The sequence below is a fragment of the Poecilia reticulata genome, chromosome 13 (genome assembly GCF_904066995.2).
Source record: "Poecilia reticulata chromosome 13, P_reticulata-male-v2, whole genome shotgun sequence".
Classification (NCBI taxonomy): Eukaryota; Metazoa; Chordata; class Actinopteri; order Cyprinodontiformes; family Poeciliidae; genus Poecilia; species Poecilia reticulata.
The window spans coordinates 16,536,128-16,548,529 of record NC_088842.1 but is presented as its reverse complement, the minus strand read 5'-3'; the positions used below and the strand labels follow the sequence as shown (position 1 = coordinate 16,548,529).

Here is a 12,402-nt window from a genome sequence, read left to right as displayed (position 1 = left end):
CTGATGACTGTGAAGCTGTCATCTTACAAACTGCATGAGAATCAACTGATTATGAAACACACATGTGTTTGTGAAACTGAGTGACATCAGTTATAAGAAACTTTAAATACTCTCGGCACGCGGTTTCTATCGTGGTTGCCAGGATTACGCAACAGCGGACCATCTCCAGTGGTATTGCGCAGGACTTCTCGATTGTTAAAGCAGATAATTCTGCTACCAGTAAAGGATATAACAGTACTTAATGACATTACAGTCAGATTCCTACTTTTAAATAATGAAAATAAGACCTTTTTTTTTTACTATTTCAAATAAGCAGTCACCTCTGGAAAAACTTTTTAAATCTACTTTTCTGCATTTTCAACACATAAATTTAGAACGATCAAGTGTAATGTTTCTACCACTCATTCAGACTCATACGTTTGGGTATTAATTTAACACTTTATTTGTTTTTTATTTGCAAATTTACACTGGATTATCTAAGCACCATTGTGAACTCACAAAACACAGGTTCATATTTATTCATGAGATGAGTGCAGAGCTGCATGATTACATGACTCACTGTCTGTGGATGGCAATAATTTTGACCAGGAGTAACTTGGAGTTTCTCTGAGACGCTTCAAGGTCACGAGTTTAACAGCAGTGGAATTTTACAGTATTTAAACTTTGCCTAATTGGGTGAACTTAAAAGTTTAACACCCTACATGTCCCATGTAATTAGAATTACTCTTAAAGCGTAGTAAGATGTGAGGTAAATAATAGTTCTGTTCACGTTACTGGAAATCAAACAGTGCTCACATACTTCAGGTGACGTGAAAAACATGTTTTGTTCTCCTTGATGAGGCTTCACTGGTTGATCTGTAACTGCATCTATTACCTGATTCATTGTAATTATTTGCTTTGTTTTGCATCCCATTGGCCTTTTCGAAATGGAAGTATCCTGAACAGAGTTTGGACATTCATATGCAGCTGTTTGGGCGCTGTCTGTTTTTGTTAAAGAGTGGTTTGATACGACGACGATCCTTCCTCTGAGCTGCTCTGTAGTAGTGGCTGCCTCTCTCCATAACTCGATGCCCTCTTCCTTCTCTGGCTCCTCTTCCACCTCCTTCTTGCGAAGACTATCAGAACGGCAAAAATCGAAGCAATCAAAGCCCCCAGGATCCCGGCCCCAAGCAGCCACTGCCAGATTTCTTTGGCCTGCTCCAGGTAGGGGGTCACAAACTCCTGCACAAACCTCTGGCCTGTGGAGATGCAGAGTGGACAAGATGCAAGTAGAGGACAAATAGCTGCAGGAAAACACATTTACTGGACGCGTTTGAAATTATGCACTGACCTGGATCTAGCAGATAAGCATACTCATATCCTAGCACCCTGTTGGACAGGAAGTACTCTCCGTTTCTGTAGAGTGGAAGGAAAGGTATCATATAGTATCCGTCGTTGTGTCCAATAGGGGCATTTGCTCGTGGGTAGCTGCTCCTGAGAGGCTGGTGGGTCCTGAGCCAGCGCTCAAAGATGCTGTGAAGGACAAAAAGTAAGACGCAAAATAAAGAAAATGTGGCGGATTGTTTAATTAGGTTATTGTGAGCTATTTTACATCCAGTTTGTATGTAAACGCCATGGGCTACCTGTCAATGAAAGTATGGTGCAACAGGAATATGGGGTCATTGGCTGAACCCTGGACGTTGGACATGGAGCCGTTCATAAAGACATGCAGGGAGTTGTGCATGGTGCTCTGGCCTGGTACTGCTTGGCCAGTCTCTGGGCTGGCAAATCCTGCAGGAGAAACACAGAGTCAAATATAGCAAAGGTAAATAATGACAAAATACAGAAAATATCAAGCAGTGCAGGCAAAATAGAACGGGCCACATTAATTGTATGGAGATGAGAAAACAAATGACGAGAATTTTAATTATATTCATGTATTTTAGGAAAGTAGATTAATTGGTTTTGCATGAAAAAGGTATGCAAAGACACACATTGTAGCGACAGAAGTTTATTCTCCTCTACAGCAGACAGTTAGCCTGAATACAGAGTGAGCTATCTGAGTTGCACACTTTAGCTAATAGGGTCATTTTTAGCTTAGCACTTTAGCACTTTTGCTAGTTTTGATCATGTTTAGCTACTTAGTTTCACCCAAATTATTGTTTCTGGCTGTTTTATAAACTTTCAATTGAGTAAAGTTCAACATCTGTGTTGTTGCTTATGGTTATTGACTGTTTCAGCTGCACTGGGGCACTTTGAGAAAAAATGTGGACTTTGTCTAAGAATTTGAATGCTGCAGCTTTAAGAAGTCTTCAAGTTGTTAGACAATATGCTTTTATTTTGAAGTGGGTGGAAACCACTATTTACGCAGTTTTTTTCCTTTCTGTCCTCATGTTCTCTCTTGTTTTCCCCACAATAACTTTATTTAAAGCAAGAAACACACAGGAACAAAATAAAATGGACAGTAGAGATCAGGATATAAACATAAACACAAACATAAATCTAGGGGAATTTAGAACATGCAAATTATAATGTCAAAATTAAATTGATGCTCAAAGGTCGTACTCATTCAAAGTCAGATGTAATTTGAATTGCCAAAGTATTTCAACTTGACCACAGTGCAATAAGACAAAAAAAAAGTAAATGCTTTTCGATTGAATACATATTTTAACCATCTGCTTCTTATTACACAAACTGTATTTCTTAACATTTCTGTTTGTTTTACATGGAATTGGAAGTAGCTCTTTCACTGTATGAAGATAAATATGTTGTGGTTGAAACATAGCTCTACCTTTTCATAATAAGTAATGTAGCAAGCATTTTGAGTAGGTGTTTAACTCACAGGAGTGTACAGGGAAATGTTTTGCATGTTTACCCTCCAGGACGTTTCTAAAGCTCATGTTGGCGAAACGGTCCATGTTTCCCGTCTCGTACTCAGGTAGGCCTACAGCAAAGTCCACATCAGCTGTTGTAGGAAGTCTCGGCACGCGGTTTCTATCGTGGTTGCCAGGATTACGCAACAGCGGACCCTCTCCAGTGGTATTGCACAGGACTTCTCGGTTGTTGTACTCCTCGGGCTGCGAGCAGATTACCTTCACCACAAGATATGCAAACACAAATGCTTCTTAAAACAATGTCAGTGAAGAGTCTTTAAATCTAAAACCGGAGCTGTCAGGTTAAGAGTTGCAGGTATCCCCTAAGCAGCAAAGTGTTTAGGATTTTGTTAATAGCAAAGCAAGCAGAAAGCAAAATTCTTCAAGACAAGAAATGAGTAATGCTTCGATCCAATGGCAGGTGCAGCAACAAATGTTTTGAATTCAGCATTTCTAGGCTTCACCGATTAACTGAGCATAAAACTCAGAAAACTGTATCATTTCAAAAAAATCTGTGTGATTTAAAAATGAGAAAAGACTTTAAATCTGTTGTTGTTTCAATAGAAACAACAACAGATTTGTTGATTTGAAAGACATATTTTCCTACCTTCCATGAGGAGAAGACGGAAGCAGGGCTGATGAGGTTGGGATTGAGGGAGTTGCGTCCGCCCATGAGAGCATCGGTGCACACTTCACAAGACTGGGCATTTCTCCAGTCCCAGTATGGGATGGTGAAGTTAAAATCCCCTGTAATTTTCCTTATCTCATTCTCCCAGTGAAGCAGGAAGACTCTGTGCCAGGGCAGAAATGCTGCAGATTCATGGGCAAAGTCGATGTCTCTCCAGACATTCCCTGGCCCCCCTAGGAAGGTGTCTCTGGAGACATAGTAGTGTATCCAGACAAACAGATCGTAGGTGTTGATGTCAGAGAACATGGGGTTCTCACCATCTTCTCCCATCTCTGCTCTAGTTGCTGTGGAGATGACGTAGTCAGGGTTGATGGTGTTTTTAGCCAGGTTGAGGTAAGAGATGAATTTCTGCTGCTCTGCAGTTGACATGGTCATGATGTTCCGCCGCACTGATTCCCTGTACTGAGCACAGTTTCCACCCCAGTACCCAAATCTGCACTCTCCACAGTTAAACCCTCCGTAGTTTCCGGCACAGCGACACGTACGGTTGAAGAAAGCCAAAGGCCAGCGCTCTCTGTCATCAATCCCAGTGTGTGGGTACTGTGGCCCGTTGGGCTCATCTGAGACCAGCACCTCGGTGCAGAACCCGCGGCCCGACAGAGCTCCGCAAGCCGAGCCGTCTCCTTCCCAAACTGGACAGCATTCTTTAGTTCGCAGCCCCTCGGAGTTGGCACAGGGGCGAGGAAACTGGGACGAACAAACCCCCATCAGGTGAAAAAGGACAACAGACCCAAACAGGTTCTTCATGTTGAAGAGTTACTTTGGTCTCCAAACACCGTGGCAATATTTCACAGAAACTGAACCTGTTACTTTCCAAACCTCTGCTGACAAACACAGAAAAGAAGAACTGCTTAGAAGATTGAGTGGCAAGAAGTCTCTTCTAGATATTGGAATTAAATCAACAGAATATCTCAGCAATCAATTGTACAAATGCAGAATATTTTAGAATCATTATGTTAAACTTGGATCTTGTAACCTACCATCTAAGCAGCTTCTAAACCTCCGTCGACCTTCTCTTTCGCACACCCAGGCAGCTCTCCCCTGGTCTCTGCCTACTCATTCAGCCGTTTTGGGGGCCGTCCTCAGAAAAAAGTGTGCAATTTCCTGCATTCACTCACACACAGATTATTACGAGCATCACATGCTCAGGATAATACTCTTGATTCCTTTTTTCACTTTGTCTTGAGATCAGCTGACCTCACCCTTTCCTACCTCAGGCAGAAGAGGGAGGTTTTGTGGTTATGTATGCACCACTGCAGGCCCCAACCCATCAACCACCCCTAAACAAAAACCCTCGAGGGCAGGAATTTACGCATGGCAAAATCAATGTCTCCCTCTGAAAATGAGAGGAAGAACTGAGTAAAGATATGAAAGTGGAAAACTGATGTTTTACACTAATCAGAATTAGAACCCATTCTAATTTGACCCCAACATCTGCAGGGTTTTATTGAGTTTTGGCCCTAAATCCAATTAAGAATGTGTGGCAAGACTTGAAAATAGTTATGCTATATTCCCAAGAATTGAATAATATTTGCAAAAGGAAAACAGCATTTCTCATTTGATCCAAATATTAACATTTTAGTTTTAAAAATTGATTGCAGGCTTTGTGGAATCTTTGTTCTGAAATTTGTAGATAAAATGGTCAAAATGTCTGTTTTTTTAATCTCATATTTTCTCTTCCAGGTTCCTCTTTCAGTAGTTCAGAAAAAAATGCTCAGTTTTCATCAATCTTCATCAAGGGTAGAGAAAGCAACAAAATAAAAATGCAAGGCTACATTTTAGTGTCACTCAAGTCAGCCTGGTATCATCAACAATCCCTTTCTAAATCAAATCTGTTTAATTTAGTACGACTCCATTTTCCTCTGGAAGCTTCATCCTCTGCAGTGATTCGATGAATGAGCATTTCTTGCCAAATAAATGAAACAAACAGGTACTGAGGCTTGATATTCCTCTGCACTGTGACAAGTGGTCTTATTGAAAATGACAACAGCAATTCATACAGACATGATACAGAGTGTTAGTGCTGTTGGTATTTTACAGAGAGGGAAATAAAAACACAAGCTTTGATTGTGGAACAGAAAATGCACTGGAGAGACAAGGACACATTAAGTTTAATATATTAATAAATGCTGTGGCACTTCAGTATTTCACTTAAGCAAAAGAAACATTTCCTGACTCAGAAAAGTAAATTATTGTTTAATGCAGCCACTAATGTTATTCACAACCTTGTTACTTTTCATACAATAAAAGCTAAACCAACACTTGCTAAATGTATTTGTAGTGTTTGAATACATTTTCTTGTTGCACAGAAATGCAACGTTTTTGTTGTTCTGCTCTTACAACAGCAATAAGTCCAACAAGTTGATTATTAGCCGGCTATCAGCCTTGTACACAGCAAATCCAGGAGACCCAGATTAACACTGTCAGATTTGATTTCAACACTTTTAAAGTATCTATATGGGTCCACACCAGAAAGTGTTAATTTAACTCTTTTTAGAGAGTTAGTGCCTTAACTCTTATAAAGTGTCAAATATCAAATCTGTTGGAGTTAATAATTTAACACTTACTAACACTAATTCAGTGTTAGATCTTAATATTAGCTCTCACAGAGTACTTCTTTAACTTCTTAAGAGTTATTTGTAATTAATATTAAACAGGTACTTTATTGTTTTGAACTTTTAAAAATTCTTTGGAAAATAAACATTTAATAACAGACCCCAGAATTATCTGTGCAAACTCCAGGATCACAAGCCGCTCACATGCTGCTGTGGTCAGGCATGGGATGCAGCTTATCTGGCTGCAGGAACGCAGTAGAGCGCACAGGAATGACCGTCACAGGATAAACCCGCCCTCAGGGTTCCTTTGAGAGAGCCGAGTACAGATACGCTGTGTATTTCTTTGAACTTGCAAGGAATTTCACCTTATATAAGCCTGTGAAGTTTACTGCGATTCAGACCAGCGACTCCTGAATATTCCAGATGCCAGATGATGCCAGTAGAGTTAATATTTCAATATTCCTATTCTTCAACCAGACACAAGAGGGCAGTATGAGCTGTTTGTATGGTGGTATTGTGAATTTAACAAGCAATTTTATAGCACAAAAATCAAATCTTCAGTTGTTATGAAAATGAGAAATAACCTACTTTTTTTTGTTTTACTTTGCTATTTAATGCCTTGAAATTGGCTTCTATCCCTTCATGAAGCTCCTGCTCTTTCTGACACAGTAAGAAATGTTTAGGCCTCCCTGAATGGCTGCTGTGGGAGATTCAAGGATTTCTCAAACATGTATAAAAGAATCAAAGCCACACTACATGTGTGTTTTTGATGAGGAAATATCATTAAACCATTACAACATTTTATTATTTCCAATGACATTATTTACAACATTATATAAAAAGTATTGAACTAGTTCCTTACTGTTAACATAAAACATATTCTGCAATCAATACTGACGTTCCTCTTTCATCCACCTATCATGTAAGGTGGATATTTTTATTAAATGCATAGTTACATAAATGACCTAAGCACTTCGACCACTGAATGCGCTGACGCAGGTTGGTTAAGCGCTTGTGTCCGTACACTTTTAAAAGGCTTTAAGGGTCATAACCTGCTGACTTTTATGTGCCTCATTTGTATTTAGAAAAACGTCCAGTGGTGATTTTTAATCTAAGAAAATGTCAAATTAACTCCACACACCACATATTTCTTGATACGAAATAAAGCAATAGCCGACCCCAACAACAACAACAAAAAAATTTACTTTTCCCCAGGTTATCACTTTCTTCCTGCAGGGTAGAATTAATACACAACTGCAGGGTCCCCAGTATATGTGCTGAGCGTGTTATCGGAGCGTTCAGGTAGTCGGAGACACTGTGACAGCTTGTCAGCCTGTGCTGACAGTTAACACCGAGGCTGCTTTTTGTTTGGATGCACCCAGACGTCACAGCAGCCTGCAGTGATGTTGAGGACAAGCTCTTTTAAACTCTTTAAAAGTTGCCAAAAATACCACTAGTAATAACAGTCTACATGGTATTCTGAATACCTAGCCTGCAGGGAGAAACCTGTCAGTAATTTTTAAAATAAATTAATTTCCATAAGTTATCTTATTTTGAGCGGTGGTGTGTAAGAAGGCAACCAGATTCTTGTAAAAATCTAACAGGGGATGTGTTTGTTTGACTTCTACCTTAATCTTATCGTATTGGAAACAGGAAATCAATGTGATCGTTTTTATCACAATATCACAAACTTGTCTAGTTACCATGAGACAAATGGGCATCATTAAAACCCAATCTTCATGTGGTCTGTGAGGCAGGAAGCATTTAAATTAGAGTGAGTCTTTTATAACTGACGTCCTCGCTTCTCCGCTGGCGTTAAGCTGATGTTTTTAATTCTCTATTTGTCCCACTTAGAGGGAAAATATCACAGAAAAGTGTCAAACCTGTAGATCAGCTGCGTGTCTATGGCAACCGTGGGCATCCACTGTTATCCAGAAATGCCATTGAATAATTGATTTGCTGAATGACACGGAGTCTCTTGTTCTGCGATTTGTGGAGGAGTGTGGGAATAAGAATATTTTATCCGATGGATGTTGCACGTCTGCCGAGGACACTCTGATGCACACGCTGATTATGATTATGCAAACATAAGGAGTGCAGGTGTTGGGTTATTTCTTGTAGCATTTATTCTGTCACTGTAATCTCATTTTCCTCCAACCAGGGGGAACTGTTGCTATTTCCTCCCCCCCCACATGCCCCACAAACTCTGCCTAACAGTGTCAGTGTCAGATTACGCTCATATTCTGTTATAATAGGATGATTTTCATCAGCTCTGTCATTAAATCCAATCCCCACATCATTTGACATGCTACACTCTATTACATGAGATTGAATTGTCTCAGTTTGATCAATTGTAATTCAATTATTGATACTAATTTGCACTACTGAAGTCTCAAGAGTCCCTTTTTGGGTACTCTGCTTACCATTTTGTTTGTGTGTGTGTGCGTGTGTGCGTGGGGGTGTGCATGTGTGTGTGTGTGTGTGTGTGTGTCTACTTATGAGCATGAGGCAACTTGATAGCTGATTTTCTGCTTTACAAAAACAACGGTTTACCATGAAAAGTGATCCTAAGGTCATTTGCAATATCAGTGGAATGATGTAATACGGCAAGAGTCTTTAAGGTTTGCATGAACTGTGATGTATATGAGTGAAAATATTCGTTTTTTTTTTAAATTATTTTGTTTTGTGAAGGCCTGGTCCTAAAGGCCAGTATTAATTTATGGTAAAAGGCATAAAAACATATACAGGGGGATTAAGTTACATCCTAAAATCAGAGGATGGAGCCTCCAGAAGCTCAAATTTTAAGTCCAAATGTGTTTTAGGAGCAGCTTAGTCTGCAGCTCACATCTGGTATGCCGTGATTTATGATTCATAGTGATCCTGTAAACCATTACTGGCAGTCGATTCCTTTTTAAATGGTGCATTCAAGTGATCACTAACACTGTTGTGGTCTTTTGGTAATCAGTCACCTCTTAATGCATGACATAATTTGGATCAATGGACGAAGGGGGCTGCTGCCAGATGTATCTGCTTGCAGTCAGTGTTCTTCCTTACAACAGGCTTATGATGATAAAATGATTAAAACACAAAAAAGGAAAAGCCTGCGATGGACTGGCACCCTGTTCAAGGTACACCCCGCCTCTGGAGGTCGGCATCAGCCCTAAATGTGATCCTACATAGACAAGCGGCTATAGAAGGTGGATGAATTAATGGATTTAACATAATGAGTAGTCTGCTGTCGGTATTACTTAGGACTAAATCATTTAAAAATAGCTATTCAACCATTTTTTATAACAAATTCTAGATCAAAAAGAGCAAAGCTAAATGATTTACAAACTAAATACTTGAACAGTTGCAGGTTTTGATAGGAAAGGATTGGCTCACAACCCATCACGGCACAAATGATAGAAAAAGCACAAGCACTTAAACATAAAACAGTTTGAATTACAGAAACAGATAGAAATAAATCTTATGTCTGGAGAAGATTAATGTGTCTCCCGAGACATTTGGTGGAGGTGCTGTGAGGTGCCAGGGAAGCTTTTAAGGTTTATCCAGTCACTGTTTAACCTCAGAAAGAGCTGCGTTCTTATTATTTTCACAATTCTGAGCTTGTCTTTTTGCCGTTTCCATTTGCTTTGTGAATGGGCCTTGTCAAGTGAGGTAGTGACAGTCCTACGTCACCGGACTCTAACAGGGGCAGGTTAGCTTCACCGGTTGAAGGAGTGATGATTGGTTTGTGTGACCAGCCAGCTGCAGGGTTTAAAAGCACAAAGAAGACTCAGAAATAATTTTCCTTTTACAAATGTGTTCTTGGTTAACAAGAAACCACTATAATTGTTCATTATTATTTTATTTTATGTAAGAACGTTATGTAGACACTTTCAAAAATGATCTTATGCACAGTGCTGATGTCAATGCTTCATGACGTCTCTTGTTGTCCCGCGCTGCTGGCTTAGCTTCTGAAAGCTCACAGCTGAGTGTAATATCGTCGCCTCCTGTTGAGTTATGACTGGCCAGAGGCACGTCGGAGACAATTCATCTTTCTGAGTTCATGACGTTTGTAAATGTTATGTGAAAGAGGAACCTCAAAGCCTGATCTTTGTTTTTCGGTGTTTTCAGTACACGACCTTAGATGTCCAATGGAGTGGTTTGTGATGTGTGAAATGGCTAGGACGAGAGTTAGCTTGTCCATGTCCGAGGCAATAGTTCTCACCTGTGAAAGCAGGTGATGTTCTGGAGTGTTGTTATTCTCTGCCTCAGGCAAAGGAGTTCAAGTCTCTTCTGGTGTCTTTCACACTGTTGATGGAAGGACAGTGTGTAGGACCCAGTGGGTCCTTATGTAGGGTAATCTGGACACTGGACACTGCTCTACTCTGTTGGGGTGAAAGAAAATTAAGTTCGACCTGCATCTAACATCATGAGATATGGACCTAAAATAAAGGCTCCCTTCATATTCTCTAAGATGGGAACACAAAGATTACATTGTGTTAGTGTGAGAGACATGTCTGGACTTTCATCCTGAACTTACTGCCTCCATTATCTGCTCTTAAGTGGAACGCAATAAATGTACAAATTGATTTTTATGGCAATTGTTGAGACAGAAAAAACTGTTATCTGAAGCTATTGCTTTCTTTGCTTGGTTATGTTTTGTCTGAAGCCATGCGACTGGGTCGAAACAAAATGTTCCAAATTTTTGCTGAAATCGCCACAACTTTGGGTGATTTGAGCAAAAAAAAAAAAAAATCATAATTTCTTGGAGGGAAAACTTGTCATGTAATTTAAATTCAGATTTCAAGCAAGATTTATTATTGGTCCCAAACAAAACAAATAAGCACATAAGATTTACTTTAACTTATTTTTTTCTTATTCTTCCCATGCATGATGGATTTTCTCTGGGTAATCTGACATATTCTCATGGTCACAAGGCCAGTTTAGACTGGTCAAAAAAAAAAAAATCTATTTTCTGTTCATGAATGGTTTTTGACCAGTGTTTCCCAATACTGGTCCTCAGGGACCACTACCTTGCATGTCTAAATTGTCCTTAGCTCTCAGTGACATGTACCTGGTTTGCATGTCTTTGTGTTTACTTTTGACAACCAGTTCAGAGTTTGCCCAGGATATCACCCAATGACCGCTGGAGATGAGCACAACCCCCTTATAATCCTGCCAGGATTAAACAGGTGTAGAAATTGATGGCTGATTCTGTGTTGAGCAGAATCCCTTAGCAGTCACTCGGTAAGCTTGTATGTCTCTTTTCTTCATCTGATCCAAGTTCTGCTCTACATTTTAATGAAATTCCAAGAATGTTCAGGACAATTTTCACTTTATAGACACTGTCGCTCAAAACCATTTAGTTTTGTGCTTAGATCTCTGCAGCCCTTTACCTTTCTGTTCAGATCCATTGAGATTCTGTCAGTGTTTAAATTCGTGTGTCATAGAAACCTCCTTGAATCCAAAGTGAATATTCTGATCTTGTTAATGTCAAGTTCTTATAAACACTACAACGTTTTACTATTTCTATTGATTCATTTAATAAGATTTTTCTGTTATTTTTCTTTTAAGTTTTAAGGCTTTTTTTTTTTTTACTGATATATCTTACTCTGCAGTAACTCGTCTACTGGACTGTAAGAAAGGGACTTTACATTACTGTTGAAATGTTCTGGTTTACTGTACACAGAAATTGCTTTTCTTCTTCTTCTTCTGAGTGGAACTAGAGTTTGAATGAGAATCTATAAGCCGGTGTTTTGCAGAAAAAGAAGCTTGACAGTCTGGAATTTCGAAGATATTCTTAGTTGGTCTGTGAGCCAGTTGCGTCTGTTGTCCTTAAAAAGCTGAATATACATTAAATATATTTTGTTTCTACATGTGGCTGCACAAGGGCACATTTGGGTGAGGCATGCAGACAGTTTGCAAGTGAACTATTGACAGTCTTGATGGCTTTCTTGTTTTAAAACGAACCCATAATTGTAAGAAAACATAGAACAGAGATCAGGTTAAGGTTACCACTATGTCCAACCTTCATGTGTTTGCACGACAAGGCAGTGTCTAAAAATGCACAGCTGTGTATGTGTACGCATATATGTCATGCTCTTTTAATGGTTCACTAATCCCAAGTGCATTTGGCAGACAAATTAATCCAAGCCTTGTCATAGCCAAGCTCTAAACCTGCCCCCCGCATGTATCCCGTAGACCCATCTCCATCTCTCTTTGGATCTCTCCCCGGGCTTTACTGTACCAGTATGCATCTCCAGATGGTATCGTGGAGGTAGGTGTGATGTGAGATAGAGAAGGAGAGACAGAAAGCAAA

The 12,402-nt window shown here is 39.6% G+C and overlaps 1 protein-coding gene across 2 annotated transcripts; it reads right to left on the bottom strand.

Moving 5' to 3' along the window:
* Nucleotides 1–424: 424 nt before the first annotated feature.
* On the bottom strand, nt 425–4,691 carry tyr (tyrosinase). Of its 2 annotated transcripts, none has more exons than XM_008425496.3 (6): nt 4,521–4,691; nt 3,460–4,364; nt 2,855–3,071; nt 1,623–1,770; nt 1,331–1,512; nt 425–1,238 (listed from the first exon to the last, which is right to left on the bottom strand). In XM_008425496.3, exons 2-6 carry the CDS (start codon nt 4,285–4,287, stop codon nt 991–993), a joined length of 1,623 nt encoding a protein of 540 aa, XP_008423718.2. In that variant the 5' UTR covers nt 4,288–4,364; nt 4,521–4,691; the 3' UTR covers nt 425–990. The 2 variants fall into 2 exon arrangements, with proteins under 2 accessions (XP_008423718.2, XP_008423717.2); XM_008425495.3 differs by having other exon boundaries at nt 3,460–4,361; nt 4,521–4,690.
* Nucleotides 4,692–12,402: the final 7,711 nt, after the last annotated feature.